The 20,854-nt window shown below is 41.8% G+C and overlaps 1 protein-coding gene across 1 annotated transcript in view; it reads left to right on the top strand.

Moving 5' to 3' along the window:
* The first annotated feature begins 7,727 nt into the window (after positions 1 to 7,727).
* Positions 7,728 to 20,854, top strand: part of ERG (v-ets avian erythroblastosis virus E26 oncogene homolog) — a 107,296-nt gene continuing 94,169 nt past the window's right edge. The window contains exon 1 of the mRNA XM_006862611.1: positions 7,728 to 7,951. Coding sequence (XP_006862673.1) covers positions 7,812 to 7,951 — 140 coding nt within the window. The 5' untranslated portion in view covers positions 7,728 to 7,811. The remainder of the gene's footprint in view (positions 7,952 to 20,854) is intronic.

The raw sequence follows: 20,854 nt of genomic DNA, 5'->3' as shown, positions 1-20,854 counted from the left end.
TATCTTATTTCCAGCAATTGAAGGTTTTATGGGGAAAAAAAAAATCCATCGTAATTATCTTTGATGTCTTTCTTGAGAAAGCCATGCTTAATCTGGGAGATATACTACTATTTTAAAGTTACTACTTTGTTGTTGTTGCTGTCAAAGCCATTTTCTATAAAGTTTGCAGTTTAAAAACTGGCCTGCCAATTATTTGTAAGCCATTTCTGCCCATTTCTGATATAAATTACACATGTATGAATGCTTCTCGTCAGCAGTGAGCCAAAGTTAACATTACATAGTATGTTATTCCCCTGTAGGCCTTGGTTGAGTCTTCAGTGCAGGAAGGAGAAGTGGGCACAAACACCAGCCTTGTTTTCTGTTGTGAGTATGTGAAATCCTCTCCAGGGCTGCTGTAGAAAGGTAGTAACTGTCGTGAAACATTATTGAAGAAACAGACACTTTTTCCTATATTATTTGGCATGACAACCCTAAGTCAATGGTGTCAATTTTAGGTTTAAATCCATGCCTACGAATTTAGGTTGCCGTTCTTTGTTGTTGTTAACTGCCGTCCAGTTAGTTCCAACTCGTAGTGTCCGTGTATACGGTTTTCAAGTAGCGGCTGGTGAGTTTGAACTGCTGTCCTTGCAGTTTAAAATGACCTTACAGTCTAGTGCTTTAATCCCACAACGCCATTGGTAGACTCCAGTTTTTCATAACTTTGCACCTAGTGAAGAGAGTCTTGTAATCCATTGTCCTAATGTTCTGGCTGCCTTTGCTGCATGCCCAACTTTGGTGTTATCTCATCTGTGTCTGTCTGTCAATGTGTTTGATTTTACTCTCGGTTCAAAGTGCAGTGGTTTTTTTTGTTTTTGTTTTTGTTTTTAAGCTGTTTCTTCAGCTAGCAAAATAAGAGATATTTGTGCGTTTCAGGTTACTGTTTAAACCTCTGGCTTAGTTGCTTTGAAAGTCCTAGGGATACTAAAGAAGTTTGTGGCGGGGGGAGGCTGTTATCTGTGCAGACACATCTGGTCACCACTCTTGAGAGCAAAGCTTTGAGTTGGTTAGTGCTGAATCTTTATACTCTTGGATTCATAGTCCAGGGGATCTGGTGGCAAAGTTGATGCACTTGGGAGGCTATGAAAAAACTTGGGGACTTAGAAAAAAGTAGTTCAGTGATGTGATTGGTTTGTGAATAGGTGTGTGCTAAACTAGTGGAGGAGAATGCACTGGGTGGGGAAGGGGTCTTTATACAATTGCGAGTGCTACCTAAAGATTGGAGTTCTGGTGTGGTGCTGTAGGTTAACTCACTGGACTACAAAGTTGGTTTGAATCGCAAGGTCAGTGGTTCAAGTTCACCTATATAGGATCACTATGGGTCAAAACCCAATTTAATAGCACTTTAAAACATCAACAACAGTGACAACAACAACCTAAAGATTACGATACTTATGTACAGGGAGAAAAATCTCTGCTTCAGAATGACTGCTTCTTAAGACTCTGTTACTAGTAAGATGGGTGTTATTGCTGGGTACCACTGAGTCAATTACCACTCAGTGATCCTATAAACAACATAACAAAACTCTGCCCTGTCTCATGCCACATTCACACTTGTTTGAGTTAATTGTTGGTGCCACTGTGTCAATCCTATCTCATTGCGGAAGGGGGGATCTTCCTCTTTTTTGCTGGCCCTCCTTCTAAGGTACATTCTAGCTGCACTCTTCCCAAGACAGATCTGTTTGTTCTTCTAACAGTCCATGGTAATTTTAATATTCTCCTCCAACACTGTGATTGAAATACATTGATTCTTCTATGGTCTTCTTTATTAATTGTCCAACTTTCACATGCACACGAAGCTTATGAAAAATACCATGCTGTGGATCAGGTGCACCTTAGTCCTCAAACTGACATCTTTGTTCTTGAACACTTTAAAGAGGTCTTGTGCAGCCGATTTGCCTCATGCAATATGTCTTTTCATTTCTTGACTGCTGTTTCTATGAGTATTTATTGTGGATCTAAGCACAATGAAGTCTTTGACAATTTCAATAATATCTCCATTTCTCATGTAGTTTACTGGTTCTTTTGGGAAGATTTTTGCTTTCTTTACATTGAAGTGCAATTCATATTGAAGACTGTAGTTTTTTATCTTCATCAGTAAGCATTTTAACTCTTCTTTGCTTCCAGCAAGCAAGGTTGTATCATTTGCATATCGCTGGTTGTTAATGGAGTTTCCTCCAATCCTGATGCCACATCCCTCTTCATATAATCCAGCTTCTGTAATTATTTGCTCAGCATACAGACTGAATAAATGTGGTGAAAGTATGCAACCCTGGTGTACACCTTTCCAGTATCCCTTTCTTCTTTTCTAAAAACTTCCTCTTGGTTTACGTACAGGTTCCTCATGAACACAGTTAAGTATTCTGGAATACCCATTCTTCACAATGTTTATCCATAGCTTGCCATGATCTACACAGTTGAAATCCTTTTCATAGTCAATAAAGCACAAATAAACATATTTCTGGTATCTGCTTTCAGTCAAGATCTGTCTGGCATCGGCAATGATATCCATCATTCCATATCCTCATCTGAATCCAGCTTGAATTTGTGGCAGGCCCCGATCATGTGATGTTGCAGCCACTTTTGAATTATCTTCAGCAAAATTTTCCTTACATGTGATATTATTGGATGATTTCCGCATTCTGGTGGGTTACGTTTCTTTGTAATGGGCATGTTGATCGGCCAGTTAGCTGCCTTCATATTTTTTGGCATAGATGAGATAGTGCATCAGTTTGTTGAAATTTATCCATTTGTATTCCATCAGTTCCTGAAGACTTGTTTTTTGCAAATGCCTTCAGGATAGCATGGGCTTTTTCCTTCAGTACCGGTTCTTGATCATATGCTGCCTCTGGTTGAACATTGACCATTTCTTTTTGGTACAGTGACTCTGTATACTTCTTCCATCTTCTTTTGATGCTTCCTGCTTCATTCACTATTTTCCCTATAAAATCCTTCATTATTGTACCACAAGACTTGATTTTTTAAATTCTTTCAGCTTGAGAAATTCTGAGTGTTTTCCTCTTTTAGGGTTTATAACCCCACATCTTTTCATATTTTTTTTTATAATACTTGACTTTGTCTTGTCTAGCTGCCCTTGAAATTCTCTACTCAGGTCTTTTACTTCCTCATTTCTTACAGTCATTTTAGCTTCTGTATGCTGGAGTCCTGGTATGGTGCTTTAGGATAAGCACTGGACTGCAATGTTGGTTTGACCACTAAGTCAGTGGTTCAAACTCACCAACCACTCCTTGGAAACCCTGTACAGGGTGACTGTGAGTCAGAATTGATGGCACATAACAACATCAAGGAGCTCTGGTAGTGTAGTGGTTATGAATCGGGCTGTGAACCGCAAGGTCAGCAGTTCGAAACTACCAGCTACTCCGCGGGAGAAAGATAAGGCTTTCTGCTCCCGTAAAGATTTACAGCCTCGGAAACCCTGTTCAGGGTCTCTGTGGGTCGGAACCAACTCGACGGCACTTAACACCAACAACAACATACTGAAGTGGTGTCACTTCTGACACCCTCATTGGTCTTTTCGTTCTTTCGTGTCTTTTTAACGGCCTTTTCATTTCTTCCTGTATGATGTTCTTGATGTCATTCCACAACTCTTGTGGTCTGCGGATTTTAGTGTCTAATGCATCAAATCGGTTCTTTAGATGGTCTTTAAATTCAGGTAGGATATATTCAAGGTCATATGTTGGCTTTCATAGAGTTACTTTAGTTTTCTTTAGCTTCAGCCTGAACTTGCATGTGATCAATTGATGGTCTCTTTCACAGTCTGCCCCTGGCACTGTTCTGTTTATTGATACTCTGAATTTCTCTACCATCTCTTTCCACAGATGTAGTCTGCGTATTCCAACTGGTAAAGTCTACTTTTATAGTCACCTTTTATGTTGTTTTAAAAAAGGTATTTCCAATGACTACGTCGTTGGTCTTGCAAAATACTATCAAGTGATCTCCATCATCATTTCTATCTCCAAGGCCATATTTTCCAACTACCAGTCCTTCCTCTTTGTTTTTCAACCTTTGAATTCCAATTACCCATAATTACTGATTGTATGGTAGATCAGTTTCAAACTGAAGAAATTGATAGAATTCTTCAGTTTGTGCATAAATTTGAGTAATAATGGTATGAACTGATTTTCCTTGTTTTGTTGTTGTTAAGTGTTGTTGTTGAGTCAGTTACGACTCATAAGTACCCTGTATAGGGTTTCCAAAGAACAGCTTGTGAGTTTGAGCTGCTGGCCTTATGGTTAGCAGTCTAATGCTTATCCTACCTACCACACCTTGATTCCATATGTATACGGATATTATCCTATCACAGACAACCTTGTACTTCAAGAAGGATCTTGAGATGTTCTTTTTGACACTGAATATGACTCCATTTGTCTAGAATGCGTTATTCCTGGCATAGGAAACCATACGGTTGTTGGATTCACAATGGCCAGAGCCAGTCCATTGTTCTTGTTGTTGTTAAGTACCATGGAGTTGGTCCCGACTCATAGTGACCCTGCACAGGGTTTCTGAGGCTGTAAACCTTTATGGGAGCAGAAGGCCTCATCTTTTTCCCATGGAACCGCTGGTAGTTTTAAGCAGCTCTTTAATGCCTAGAATATTTATCTCTATTTAATTTCATTTCATTTTTGACAGCTTCTAATTTCAATAGATTCATACTTTGTACATTATATGTTCTGATTATTATTTGGACTTATTCAGCTGTTTCCCCTCATTTTATTGTGCCCCATCAACAATTGAAGGTCCCAAAAGCTTTGCACCATTCATGTCATTATAGCCAACTCGACTTCGAGGAGGCAGCTCTTCCCCAGTAGTACTTTGTCTTCCAACCTGAGGGGCTTATCTTCTGGCACTATAGCTGACAACGTTTTGCTACTATTCTCTGGCAGTTTTTTCATCTTCTGGCAGTACATCTGACCGTGGTCTGCTGCTATTCATAAGGTTTTCAGTGGGTAACCATTCAGAAGTAGTCTGCACCTTTTTCTTCCTAAACTGTCTTAGTCTGGAAGCTCCGCTGAAAGCTGTCCACCATGGGTGCCTTGCTGAGATTTAAAATACCAGTGGCATAGCTCCAGCCTCACAGCAACATGCAAGCTATCACAGTGTGACAGACCAACAGACAAGTGGTGGATTACTGATTAAGAGCATTTAAATCCTTTATTATTTGAAGGTCAACTGAAAGAATAAAAAGGTAGCACTGATTTAAACACAGGTCTTAAATCAAAAGGTGCAAGTGAAACCTTGTAAGGAGCAGAGGCAGGAGGGAAAACAGAATATACGTAAGCTCTGTCACTAATTCCTTGGTTGATCTTGGCCAGTTCACTTCAAAGTACATCTGGATTTATTACATCTTATATATATTTCCGCATGATGATGAGAACATTGGACGAGAAGATTTTCACGGTTTCCTCTGGGCTCAAAGTTCTATTAAAAAAAAAAAAAAATGGTAGTCATACTTATGGATGTAGTAGCTCAAAGTACCAACAGAAAGGGAAGGAGCCTTCACATCAAGTATCAACCCTATCCCCTCAGTATACAGGGCTGATAGGGATGGGCAACTTAGACATTGGATACCTAAAATGAGGGGGCGATAAAGGCAGGAAGTGACTGGCTTACAAGGTTTCAAGAGGAAGTTTAGTTTCAGAGTGTGCAGGGGCAGGTAGAGTCCCCACTTAATAGTTTTCATCTTGTCTAGTTGGATCTGGTAAAAAGAGATGGGGATAAGATTCTTATGATTCAAAAGTGAGTAATTGCTGTCATGACTAATTGCAACTATCACAACTGTAACTGTGGAAGTTTTGTAACAAAAACAGAGAAGTAGTTAATCTTACATTCCAGAAACAGAAGACCCTAGGACCATCAAGGGAGAAGAGCACAAGTAGAATGTAGGACCCTATCCAGAGAAGCAGGACACCAGAGATGGAGTCAGAGATGGGAACATGGAGAGAGGGAGCAGCTGAGGATTCTAGACTCATGGAAAGAGAGGGACAGAGAGCTGGTGGCCAGGAGGGAGGCTTGCAGAATGTGCCCTTTGGTTGTTTAAATTATTATATATCCCTGAGTATTTTTGTGTACAACCCCCCACCCCTTGGTGGGAGAATGGAAGCAAATACTATTGAATGATGAAGCACGGAGGACATTGTAATGATTATAATGAAACAATGGTGTAAAGCCGATGTTTTCCCATGTAAACTATCACTCCATTTACAATAAAGGCTTAAAAAAAAAAAAAGAAAAAGAAAATGGGGAGTCCATCTAAACCAGTTGCTGTAAAGTCATCCTCTGGAAGGACTTGAACCTCCAACCTTTCAGTTAACAGTCTACCGTGTTCACCATTTGCACCACCCAGAAACTCTGGTTTCCCACCAAGTAATAGCAATACTGAAAACACCAAAGGTCGAGAGTCAGATTACCCAATAAGCAAGATAAGCCTGGGCTTACTTACTACTAATCTGTAGTGAATAATTTCACATTTTTTTCACTACATCAACAATTCTGCTGCTGGGTATGGCTGACATCTGTCTTTCTCCCAGCCCCCCAGCACCTTCCTACCGAATCAAAGCCTCGTTCAGATTTACAATCCTTGACAGGGGCAGAGTACCCAGCAAGCAAGGTAAGCACAGGATTACTTGTGTTTACTTAGTACTGTGTAGTGTGAAGCTGTTCAATCCAGATTACTAAATAAACCCTAATAAGCCCTTTGTTTAATCGGTATTCCATCCCTGCAAAGGACTAAAATAAAAATATGCCATCACACAGATAATTTTTTCTGTCCTAGAAAACCACATTGGATTCTCTCGTGGTTGGTCTGTGTAAGTTGCTGCACAGTGGGTCTTTCGAGTAGCTGAACTCTCAAAATCAAGTTCACCTCTGCTGATTTGGATTTAGAATACAAGAATAGCCCAATGATACAAGTTATTTCATCTAAAGTCACGGGAAGACATACCCAACCATATCCATTTTCTATTTATTCTCATCAACCACGTAACAGAGAAAACATATTAATAAAAAGTAAAGACAGTGATCCAAATATTGTAAACATCCTGGCATTTGGACACATCTGGATAATTCACAGCTTGTAGTTATTGCTCATTTATCATCCAGATGTTTGCCATCAGAGAAGCACCACTTGAAAGTCCATTTCAGATACAACTTAGAGTGGAAACATTCCTGCCTTTGTCCGTTTGTCCTTTGGCACTCCCATTTTCCCTCACTCTTAGTTTGAGTACCCCTTCCTCAAAATCTCCTGGGATTGTGACATTTGTGCCAGATGTATAGGTGTCGGCCTTCACATTTCTTTGTTTAATCTTCATGACCGTTTTGTACCCTGTCTGCTTCAATTATAGATTGCATTTGTCAAATAATGACACATGCAATTGGATGTCTTTTAAGACCTTTGAAATTCTACTTCCTTAAGTTAAGATTACAGTGGGTATTATCTGCACGGCTTCTTCAGGACCTGCACAAAACATTTTCTAGACTGGCCAGTCCCAGTGTGTATGGTTTGAAGGGAAGTCAACAAGGTCCTTTTCTGCTTCTGAAAGGGAGAAATAATCGATACCTTTAAAACAACCTAGATAGAAGTTGTTTTCCTGCCATAGAAGTATCTCTAAAGTCAAGAACTTCTTGGAACATAACTGTTGTTTGGGGTGTCTTGAGTATGTGTCTCTTTTGACATTCAGGAAGCATTATCGGTCGTGAGTGAGGACCAGTCGTTGTTTGAGTGTGCCTACGGAACACCTCACCTGACCAAGACGGAGATGACCGCATCCTCCTCCAATGACTATGGACAGACGTCCAAGATGAGTCCCCGCGTCCCTCAGCAGGACTGGCTGTCACAACCCCCAGCCAGGGTCACCATCAAGATGGAATGTAACCCCAACCAGGTGAACGGCTCAAGGTAAGGAGACGGCCCTACCCTGCCCTGCCCTCCGCTTTTATATGCATTGAAAGGGCAACATGGAAAATATTTCACTTCAACAAAGAGTGTTTCAGAAAGTGAGGCGCTGAACGGTAAGTTTGGGCAATGTTGAGAAAATGTGTTCTGCAGCCATTTGTGAATATGTTTGTGTTGAGGATGTTGTTGTTGTTGTTATGTGCCGTGGAGTCGGTTCCGACTCATAGCGACCCTGCACAGGGTTTCTGACCCTGCACAGGGTTTCCGAGGCTGTAAATCTTTATGGAAGCAGAAAGCCTCATCTTTCTCCCGCAGAACAGCTGGTAGTTTCGAACTGCTGACCTTGCGGTTCGCAGCCCAATTCGTAACCACTACGCTACCAGAGCTCCTTTGTGTTGAGGATAAGGGTTATAAAATTGGTAGTATATTTACCAAGTACTCTTTGAAAATGCGTTGTTCAGTCCTATTCCCCAGGCATGAGAGCTTGGTGAGTGGGGAGTCTTGCCCCCACATATGGCAGAATTCATCTGGGTTTTTTATTGCTTGGGAATTAATGCTGTCTCATGTTTCTATGGAGGGAGAGTGTCAGCTAGTGGCCAAGCAGTGCAGCGTATATCCAATCTATTTGTCTTTGTTAATAGATCGAATTCCCTCCTCATCCCTTTTCTTCATGCTTATTCCTTCTTTACTTGCATTGAACACAATTCTGATGCTTCCCATTGTTACTAACCTTCCTGGGTTTGTTATGAAAATGCAGCTGCCACGTATAATGTAATATCAAATGCAGAACTATCCCTAGCACTCAAAAGCATTTCACCTCGATATGATGCAGCTTTGAAATGTAAAGTTGATTTCCATTATGACAATACCTCATATATATTGAGGAAAGAGCATAAAATCTCAGCACAAAGAAAGGACCATTTCTTTTAAATGATGCATAATATAACGGAGGCGGTTCAGCAGTAGAATCCTGAATGTTTACTTGGGAGACCTGAGTTTGATTCCGAGTCAATGACACTCATGTGCAGCCATGACCTGTGTTATCAGTGGCAGCTTGAATGCTGTTAAGATTCTGAACAGGTTTTGACAGAGCTTCTAGACTAAGAAGGATTAGGAAGAAAGGTCTGGTGATCCACTTCTGAAAAGCTGCTATTACAGATCTAGAGCCAATCAAGGGGATGGCGCAGGACCAGGCAGCACTTGGTTCCAGTGTACGTGGGGTCCCCTTGAGTCAGAATTCCGACGTCAAACACAGGGTCATAGGACAGCTCTTGTTTTCTAGTACTTTCTCATGCAGAAAGTCCTTTTCCATCCAATAACCCAACAATCCCTATACTTGTTGTTAGGTTCCATCAAATTGATTCTGTGCACAACGAAGCCAAACACTGCCCGGTCGTGCACCATCCTCACAGTTGTCATGGGTGAGCCTATTGTTGCTGCTATGGTATTCAGTCCATCTCATTGGGGGTCTTCTTCTTTTCCATGGACCCTCCACTTTACCAAGCATGATGTCCTTCAGAAGCCCAGGAGGCATATCCTTATTTGACAGATGAGTAAATTGATGTCCAGGCCTTGTCTGACTAACCCAAAATCATCTCTGAAAGGGACTCAAAATAAAGAAACTTTATGTTTGACTCCACGCTCATTGCATTTCCCACTCAGTTTCAGCTATAATAGGGACTTTTTGTTACTTATATGTTTCAACTGATAGTTCAAAAATTATAAGTGTCATGTTTTATGAGCACTGGAAACCATTGCTTCAGCTTCAAATGCAGCACTAAATGAAGGTGCTGGGTCACAGCCCCTTAAAGGCAACATCAACACTGAACTTATGCGTGCCAAGTATGGTGAGGCAAGATGCCACACCTTTACATCCATCTGAGAAGTCACATCATGCCTGAGAATTACAAATAGGAATGACAATTCTAATATTTGACATACTGAATTTTGCTATGGTTGAGTAGTTGGAGTGGAATCCAAGTGAACACAGGTCCATCTTGGAGCTCATCAAGGATCAAGTCCTGAAGTTCTGAAAAGATCTCAGTAGAAAATGCAATCTTTGGGCCCAGAATGTCAACATCCTGGGACATTAATGATTATGTGTCAATATTTTACAGGTATTTTACCCTCTGATACTTAATGGTGTATTTCTGAGAGTTAGAAGAGCACAGTATAATCCTGTTCTGAAAAATGAAACGGTGTTTATATAGAAAAGAGTTTGTGGAGTTGACCTTGGAAAGATTGAATTCTGTTTTTGATGGAGCATATGGTCAAATATGTGATCATGTATATGCCAAGGTAGTTGTGGTGTGAACCTGGGAGCAAGAAGCATTTCTAAAGTATTTCTTCTTCAGAAGCTAATTTATGCTTAGAGACAATATATGTACAGTTGTGTGTGAGAGAGAGATAGAGGGGAAAGCAAGACAGAAGAGAATGAGCAAGACAAAAGAAAGTGTGTGAGAGAGGATGAAAGGAGAGAGAAAAGGAACAGTGAGGGAGGAAGAGAGATAAACAGAGAGCAAGAGAGTGATGGAGAAGAGAGCAAGACCTTGTGCTCTTATTTCTGGAGAGCACGACCAAGCCCAGCTCTAGGAATGCCAGTGTGGACTTCGTGAACTTCAGAAGGACAGCCATGTACAAGGTGAAATTAACGTTGCAGAAACAAAGGGTTTTTTTGTTCTCAAAAAGCTATTCCTAAATTTAAAAAAATAAAGAAGCAGAAGAAGCATGGTGTCTCCTGGAATTAGAAGACACTGTTTCTTCAACTTCCTTCAGTTGCTGACATTCCACTCACCCTTGCCAGCAGGGTGGCCTTCCCAAGTGGTTTACCAGAGGCACTTGGATAGGGGTGCTGGCACCCACTGAGCTTGAACTAAAAGGCTTTCATCCCTAAGTAAGTTATGATTCTCTAAGGAGCATTCTTCATCTGCTGTCTGGAGAAGACTCTTCCATGGTTCTTCTGTCCAGAAAGGGAAAACATTGGGGTTGAGGGTCTCTTCCTTAGAAATGAAGTATATTTCAAAGGGAGCTGGACAGTCTTCCTGCAAAGGAAACAATTATTGTCTAATCAGTTTCCACTTACACTGACCCCCAGATGACAGGGTGGGACTAACTGCTGCCCCCACGGAGTTTTCTAGGCTATAATCTTTACAGAAGCAGGTTGCCTGATCTTTCTGTTGTGGACCTGTTGGGTTCAAACAGCCAAGTTGTGAGTTCAAACAACTTAACTGTTGCATTAGGCTCCTTCAGAGGAACAAAGGGGACAATTGGTATCTTTTGCTCACTCAGGGTCATCATAGAATGCTAAAATTACCCTGAATGTTCACACTGTAGACTTTTAACATGCAGACCTGACTTTTGAAGCAAACTGATGTGGCTTTGTTGGATCATTCCTGTTGTCATTGTCCCCTTTATAGATTTGTGGTGATACTTGCTTGGCAGGTCTTGTCCATGAACAAACAGAGTGGACATCTGCCTTTGATCAAAGTCCATATGATTTCCTGACAGACAATGGTGGCTGTTGTTGTTGTTAGCTATTGTGGAGTTGTGCTGACTCACGGTGGCACAATGAGCATCAGAACAGAATGCTGCCTGGTTCTGCACCATTTCCAGATGTGTTGGGAATCCAACCTGTGTGAGCCATAGGGTTTTCTTTAGATGATTTTCAGAAGTAGATCACCAGGTCCTTCTTCCTTGTGTACCTCAGTCTGGATCTCTGGAAGCCTGTGGAGCATCATAGCAACACACAGGCCTCCTCTGACAGATGAGTGGCAGCTGCTCATTAGCTGCTTTGGCCACAAATCAAACCTGGGACTCTCTCATGGAAACAAGAATTCTGTCACAGAACTACCTCTGTCCTGTGAAAATGGCAGGCCTGGTGTTAAATAGGGAGGGGACGGAACTCATTTGCTTCAGAAATTGGCAGCTTTGTGCCATAGAGAGATTGCAGGCAGCATCAACGGCTCACTCATTGCCGTCATTCCCCATGCCTAATAATCTTCCTGGGAGACAGCAGAGTGACATACACTAGTCCTTGTTTGTGTAAAAGAGAACACTGCAGAATGTATGCTCTCTCCCGGAGCCCAGTATGCACACTGGAGTGTTGTGCAGGGCTTGCCTAGGGTTCTGTGGCTAGAGGTGATTGGTTCCTTCCCATCTCCAAACCAATGTTGGGGTAGTTTGTTCCTGTTCCCAAGGGCTCAGCCAGCCTGGGCAGGGACTGATAAGAGGGATGATGCATCCATTCAGAGTGGATCCTTCAGGTTATAACTTTGCAGTGTGCTGAGAGGTGGTTGGCAGTTGGAGTCTGCTCTTCAGAGCCCCCCCAGGCTGCCTGAGAAGCTAGGCAGGGAAGAAAACGTCCAAGTGCAAAGCCATGGATCTCTCTTGGAGGATTAGCAGCCTAGCAGCAATGAACCAGGCAGATAGAGGGCTGTGTGCTCTGTGATGGACATGTGTGTCCATGGGAACATGGGCATGTGTTCACACTGCTTTCATTATGGAGATGTGGAAGGCAGGGTGTGGGGGATAGCTAATGCAGAGATCTGGGAGACAAGAGATCCTGCCTAGAAGGCTCCTGCTCACCACAGGGCTGGGGGTGGGGTCAGGTGGGCGTGGTTGTCAGGTGTTGTGGTTGTTGGATAGATGTGGTTCTGCCGAGGTAGGTGTGGTTCTTGGTGGGCTTGGCCCTGTGGAGCAGGGTGTGGTTCTGGGCATGAATGTGGTTGTGGGGATGATTCTTGAACAAGATCGTAACTCTGAATGTGGGCGTGGTAATGGGGCAGGCATGGCAATGCAGAGGAGGACGTGGTTCTGAGGGTGTGGGCATGGCCATGGTGCACGAACGTGCTTGCAGTTAAAATGTTCTACCTGCCTGCATACTTCCAGAGACTTTGCTGTCTTGTCCTTCACAGGAAGACCTGTGCTAGATGTGCAAGAAAGTAAAGGCTTGTTCAAGAAGAGACACCGATCTCATTCTCAGCTCAAAGGCTGATCATTGTTATTCCTCTGCTCTTATGCATGGCATTTTCTCATGTAGCACACATACCTATTGAAGTCCTAGAGGAATTTACTGACATCAAAAATTAGTTTTGCAAGACAGTATAAGTTCTTGTCTTTCTGGCTCTTCATTGCTCTTTTACAGGACACAAATCTTTTCTCCAGCATTGACCTTGCCAGAATAGACCCACCGTCTTACACAGAGTGTTGGTTTTCTAGGATTGCCCTAACAAAATACCACAATCTCAGTGTGTAACACACCAGAAAAGTACTCCTACTTTTGGAATCCAGGAGTCCAAAATCCAGGTGTTGGCAGAGCTGGTTCTTTCTGGAGACTCAGACTGTCTTCCAGGCCTCTCTGCTAGCTTCTAATCATGGGCAGTGGTCCTTGGAACGCCTCAGCTTGTAGATGCATCACTCTGATCTCAGCCTCCATTGTCACATGTGTGTCTTCTCTTTTATGAGGATACCACTCATATTGGATTTCAACCCACCTGACTCTTGTTTTGGCCTTATGTGAACTGATAACATCTTCAAAGACCCTCGTTTCCAAACAAGGTCCCCTTCACAAACACCAGGGGTTAGGACTCAAACATGGGGTGGGATGGGGCACAATTCAATCCATAACGCTCAAGGAACACTATTCTTGGGAATGGTCTTCTTCCTTCCTATCCATCCATCACCCACAGAGGAAAATTGCTATGAGGCTACATTTCTAACCAAGTGGCTGAATTCTACAAAACCTCAGCCCCAATGTGCTTACAAGCTCCTGAAATGAAATACAGGTGGTGAAATATAATCTGCTGTCATTACAACGGAGTCTCTATAAATTATAATAATAAAAGAAAAAAACAGAAGGGAAAGGAGCCACTGCCTCAGGAGCCAACTGGGAAGTCATTGTGGGTTTGGCCTGGCTGCTGCCATATCAGACAGCTAACTTCCCTCTGACACAATCTAGCTGCATGTTGCATAGACACGGAACATCGCTTCTGAGTTTCAGTGGCCCATGACCACCCTCCCTGTCCCCTTTCTTCACTCCACTCTCACATACTAGAAGACCCCCCAGTATTCACACAGTGGAGAAATGTCAGCGTTTTCTCTGCACAAGCCTCACAGACAGCTCGGCTGATGATACGGCTGCCAGCCTGCCTTTAGCAAGCCCCTTATCTCATGATGAGGGCTGAGACTTAAGTCACTGGAGACCAGTAAGAAATAACACATAGCAACACAGGATCCACAAACCAGTTGTCTTCCCATTTGTATGTAGGCTGCTTCCTGCCATTCCTTTAAATAGCACACCTGCCTCAGAAATAGCCAGATTGCAGGAAAGTTGCATTTGGTACCTCCTGTACCCTTCTGCAGGCTATCCTGAGGTCCATATACATATATACATAGAGGTGGAATCTGTTGGGTTTATGCGCCATGCTGTGAGTCTTCCCATAACCCAGTCCTGAGACCACCTGGAGTCATAGATCACTGCAAATTGTGTTAAATGTGGAAGATAAAAATACTCATGCAGTAGTTGTCAAATTGAGGTTTCAGAATCAGCAGTACCTGGAAGTTTACTTGGGAGTGAGTTGTTATTGTGGTGCCGTTGAGTCAGTTCCAACTCATAACAAACCTATGCACAACAGAAGGAAACATTGTCCCAGTCCTTTGCCCGCCTCACAGTTCTTAGGCTTGTATATTTTCATCTTCTGCCACTATATCTGATAAGGTTCCACTGCTGTTCATAAGGTCTTCAGTGGCTAAACATTCAGAAGCACTCTGCCTCTCTTTCTTCTTATTCCATCTTAGTCTAGAAGCTCCACCAAAATCTGCCCACCATGAGGTCCTGCTGGTATTTAAAATACATGTCCTAGCATCACAGCAACATGTAAGCCAACACTGTATGACATGCTGACAGATGAGTGGTGGGGGAGTTAGTTAGAGAGGTGAATTTTAAGGCTGTGCCCCAGACCTCCTCTATCAGTCAGGGTCTTCCAGGGAAACAGAACCAATAAAACCTATTGGTTTTATACAGGAGAATATTTTAAGAAACTAGCTTGTGTAATTGTAGGGGCTGGCAGGTCTAAAATCTATAGGGCAGGTTGGCAGGCTGGAAACACAGACAGGATTTCTATATTGCAGTCTTGAGTCTGAATGTCCTTCCCGCTCTCAGAAACTTCAATTTTTGTTCATAAGGCCTTCAACTGATTTTGTAAAGTCCACCCACATTATCCAGAGTAATCTCCTTGACTTGAGTCATCTGAGTGAAAATGTTAACCACACTCAAAGAAATCCCTTCATAGCAGCAACGAGACTACTATTTGGTTAAACAACTGGGCATCATAACCTAGCAAGATGATTCATAAAAATGACCCCCAGAGTCAGATGAGAGTCTGGGGTGGTGCCCCACACTTTATGGTTGAAGGAGTCCTCTGGGGGTTTCTCACACACAGTGGCAAAGAATATTGAAAGTATCACGAACTGCCAGAAAAACTAACATTATTTGTCTTGGGAGAGTAAATCCAGAATGCTCCTTAGAAGTGAAGATGGTGAGACTTTATCTCTTGTACTTTGGGATATGTTGTCAGGAGGGATCAATCCCTGGAGAAGGACATCATGCTTGATAAAATGAAGGGTCAGTCAAAAAGAGGATGACCTGTCCCCTCCCCAAAGAGATGGATTGACAGTGACAGCAGCAATATGCTCAAAAATAACAATTGTGTGTGTGATGTAGAACCGGGCAGTGTGCCTTCTGTTGTGCATAGGGTCACTATGGTTGGACGCAAATCAACAACACCTAACAACATAACAACAACTGGGGGATTCCCATGCTTGCCCACAGCAGGGGAAAACCACTACCCTATTCTTAATCCTATTCTTAATCCTAAGGAGCTCTGGTAGCGTAGTGGTTACGAATCGGGCTGCGAACCTTAAGGTCAGCGGTTCAAAACTACCAACCACTCCGTGGTAGAAAGATGAGGCTTTCTACTCCCGTAAAGATTTACACCCTCGGAAACCCTGTACAGGGTCGCTATGGGTCGGAATCGACTCGACGGCACTTAACAACAACAACAACAACATTCTTAATCCTGAGTGGTAAAAATGTGAACCCCGTAGCTGGGTGAAGATGGCCTGTTGAGTAATCTGGAAGAATACAATACGCAGAGGGGAACTTGTTCCTGGAAGTCAGCCTCACCTTCCATCCACCAGCCTTTTACCAGGCTGATTCTGTACAGGGCAGTACACCGTTATTTGGGCTTTGCCTTTTTATGTGGTCAGGAAAGGAGATTCATTGTGTAAAGTGAATAACTAACTCCACTAGGATCAGATGACAAATTGTTTTAAACACATTCCACCTGTAATGTGTTGAAGATGATAGAAAAGGGGGCTTCCTGATTGGTCCATCTTGGTTCACATTCCAATTATGGGCGGAACCATTCATTTATACAAGTATTTATTGAGCACATACTATGTGTAGTCACTGATCTAGGCACTGGGGATACAAGAATACAATCAAAAACAACATCTGCCTCACGAAGTTCACTTTCAATGGAAAGAAGGCAATTACATAAGTACCTAAGAGAAATACAGAGCAGGTGAGAGGGTGGTAACTGCTAAGGAGAAAAATAAAGCAGGGCAGGGACAGCAGCATTAGATAGGATGGTCTGGGAAGACAAGCCACCACTGAGAAGATGACATATAAGTAAAGCCCTAAATGCAGCAAGGGAACAGCAGTAGAACATTCTGGACACAAAAGAATTGTAAGTGCAAAGGTAGGGACAGCCTAGGGTATTCAAAGACAGCAAGGTGACCACTGTGACTGAGGGTTAGTGGCCAAGGGGAAGAGGAAATGAGCCCTCTGGGGGAGACCAGGGACCACTGAGTGATTTTGAATGATCTAGAATGCCAATGGAAGACTTCCAGCAGGAGGCATGTGATGCTGTTCACTTTTAGAAGAATCTCTGTCTGGCTCCTATGTTGAAGTCAGAGTGGGTAGACCCCGTCAGGAATCTGGGTGACACATGGCAGAGGCATGTGTGCATGAGGCTGGTAATATGGAGGTGGTAGACACGGTTGGGTACTAGCTTTATTTTGAAGGTAGAATTACTGTGCCCTGTGGTGGGTTGAGTAGTAAAGGTTGTGAGGATGCCTCTAGAGTGTTGGGGACATACCCCAAATAAGGTGTGAACAACCACAACTAAGAAACCAACTGAGATTAGAGCCCAGACCCCCTCTTAGCCTCAGCCATGGCAACCTCATGCGTGGTAAGCCAACATCATGGGTGTTTTCTCTGTATCATGCATTTTATTAGCCACTACAAAGATGGGTGAAGAGGAGTTGGTGGTCTGTAAAAAGTGAAAAGATTCTGTGGGCTCCTGTGTGAAGTACAAGCCCAGAAGGATGATCAGGGCTTAGAAATAGCTAGATGAGGGTAGGATCAATTGCCTGGGGGCAGGAGTGAAAGGGTTCTGAGAGAAACCATATTATCACTCTTTCTAGTACTGTGGTTAATGTGCTGGACTACATAGAAGTTGGTTTGAACAGCAAGGTCGGCAGTTCAAACTCACCAGCTGCTCCTTGGAAGCCCTATACAGGGTCATTATGGATTAGAACTGATTTGGCAGAACTTAACAACAACAACAACAACACACATTATAATTTATTAATAGACTTGAGAATGCAATAATGTCATCTAGTATTTTATCTTATGAAGAGGCAATGATATTATAATTCTCATTTTAATAAAGACTGTTGAACTTCTAAAAGTGTTCCTAATTTGCTCAAGTCCATATGTATATTTTTTATTCTATAAAATAAAAACACTGCTCGTCTGTCTGTTTGTCATACTATGGTGGTTTGCATGTTGCCATGCTGCTGGAAGCTATGCCGCTGGTATTTTAAATACCAGCAGGGTCACCCATGTTGGACAAGTTTCAGCTGAGCTTCCATACTAAGACAGACTAGGAAGAAGGAGAGGTGGACCACTTCGGAATGTTTAGCCACTGAAAATCTTGTAAGTAACAGCAAGCATTGTCAGATATATTGCCAGAGATTAAAGTGTGAATAATACCAGAATATTGTCAGATACAGTGCCAGAAGAATATCCCTAAAGGTCCGAAGATACTCAGAATATGACTGGGGAAGAGCTGCTTCCTCAAAGTAGAGATGACTGTGACTATATGAATGGAGTAAAGCTTTTAGGACCTTCATTTGCTAAGTGGATCCAACTCAAAGTGAGGAAAAGTAGTTGTAGACATCCATTAATAACTGGAAAATGGAATGTATGAAATAATGAGTCTCAGAAAATTGGAATTAGTAAAAAATGAAATACAACACATAAAGATCGATATCCTAGGCATTAGTGACCTGAAATAGATGGGTTTGGAGCATTTTCAATATGACAATCATATAGTATTCTATGCTGGCAATGACATACTAAAGAGGAACGGCACCTCGTTCATTATCTAAAAGAACATTTCAAGATCTATTTTGAAGTATAATGCTATCTATACTACAATAATATTCACATGCCTACAAGAAAGACCAGTTAATACCAATATTATTCAAATTCACATGCCAACCACTAAAGCCAGTGATGACAAAATTGAAGAATTCTACCAACCTCTTCCATCTGACATTGATCAAACATGCAATCTAGATGTATTCATAATAACTAGTGATTGAAATGCAAAGGTTAGAAACAAAGAGGAAGGATCAGTAGTTGAAAAATATGGACTTGGTGATAGAAATGATGCTGGAGATCACATGACAGAAATTTGCAAGACCAATGACTTCTTCATTGCAAATACCTTTTATTAAACAACGTAAAAGATGACTTTATACATTCACCTCATCAGGTAGAATACACAGAAATCAAATTGACTACAGAAGTGGGAATAGATGGTGAAAAAGCTCCGTATCATCAGCCAAAGCAAGACCAGGTCAAACTGTAGAACAGACTTTTAATTGCTCATACGCATGCTCGGCTAAAGCTGAAGAAAATGAAAACAAATCCATGAAAGCCAAAATATGACCCGGAACATATCCCACCTGAATTTACAGATCATCTGAAAAACAGACTTGATGCATTAGACATTAATTACCAAAGACCAGAAGAGTTGTGGGATGACATCAAGAACAACATAAAGAAAGAAAGCAAAAGTTAATTAAGAAGACAAGAAAGAAAAAAAAGATCAAATTGTGGATGTCACAATTTGAAGAGACTCTGAAACTTGCTCTCCAGCGTAGAGATGCTAAAGCAAATGGAAGTAATGAGAAAGTAAAAGAGCTGACGCTCAAGAACACAAACACAAGTATTATAATAAAATGTGCAAGACTTTGAAGTTAGAAAACCAAAATGGAAGCACACTCTCAGCATGTCTCAAACTGAAAAAACAAGGAAAAAATACCAACCTTGACCTGCAACATGGAAGGATTCTAGGGGTAATATATTGAATGATGTAGAAAGCAGTAAAAGAAGATGCAAGGAATATACCGAATCACTGTACCAAAAAGAAATGGATGATGTTTAACCATTTCAAGAGATAGCATGTGAGCAAGAGCCAATGATACTGAAGGAAGAAATCCAAGGTGCACTGAGGTCATTGGCAAAGAACAGGGGTCTCAGAATTGATGGAATACAAATTGAATTCTTTCAACAAACTGAGGCAGCACTGGAGGCACTCACTCAACTATACAAAGAAATTTAGGAGACAGCTTTCTGAACAACCAATTGGAAGAGATCCGTATTTATGCTCATTCCAAAGAGAGATGACCCAACCGAATGTGGTAGTCACTGGACAATATCATTAATATCACATTCAAATGAAATTTTACTGAAGATAATTTTTAAATGACTGCATTAGTATATTGAGAGGGAACTGCCAAAAGTTCAAGCTGGATTCAGACAAGGACGTGGAATGAGGGATATCTTGCTGAATCAGATGTATCTTGGCTGAAAGCAAAGAATAACAGAAAGATGTTTCCCTGTGTTTTATTGACTATGCTAATGATTTTGACTGTGTGGATCATGACAAACTATGGATAAATTGCAGAAAATGAGTATTCCAGAACACTTTGTTTTGCTCATGAGGAACATATACATAGACCGAGTGGCAGTAGTTCGAACAGAACAAGGGCACAGTGAATGACTTAAAATTAGGAAAGGTGTAGGCCAGCATTGTATTCTTTCACTATACTTATTCAGTCTGTATGCTGAGCAAATAATCTGAGAATCTGGGTAATGTGAACAAGAATGTGTCATCAGGATTGGAGGAAGACTCATTAACAATCTATGATATGTAGATGATACAGCTGTGCTTGCTGAAAGTGACGAGGACTTGAAATACTTACTGAAGAAGGTCAAAGATCACAGCCTTTAGTATGGGTTGCACGTCAATATAAAGAAACGGAAAATCCTCACAATTGGACCAATAAATAACATCATGGTAAATAGAGAAATGATTGAAATTGTCAAAGATTTCATTTTTCTTGGATCCACTGTCAACATTCATAGAAGCAGCACTCAAGAAGTCAAATGCCATTTGCATTAGGCAAATGTGATGCACAAGACTTCTCATAAGTGTTCAAGAGCAAAGTATCAGTTTGAGGTCTAAGGACTAAGGTGCGCCTGACTCAAGCCATAATTTGTTCAGTAGCTTCATATGCATATGAAAGCTGGACAGTGAATAAGGAAGACCACAGAAGATGTACTTGAGTTATGGAGCTGGAGAAGAATATTTAAAGTACCATGAACTGCCAGAAGAACAAACAAATCTGTGTTGGAAGAAGCACAGCCAGAATGTTCTTTAGAAGACAGGATGGTGAGACTTTGTCTCTCGTACTTTGGACATATCATTGCTGTTGATTGTTGTTGTTAGGTGCCATCAAGTCGGTACCAACCCATAGCGACCTTATGCA

This window comes from Chrysochloris asiatica, unplaced genomic scaffold, assembly GCF_000296735.1.
Source record: "Chrysochloris asiatica unplaced genomic scaffold, ChrAsi1.0 scaffold00049, whole genome shotgun sequence".
Taxonomy (NCBI): domain Eukaryota; kingdom Metazoa; phylum Chordata; class Mammalia; order Afrosoricida; family Chrysochloridae; genus Chrysochloris; species Chrysochloris asiatica.
The sequence above is the reverse complement of the archived record's forward strand: the minus strand, read 5'-3'. Positions and strand labels throughout refer to the sequence as shown.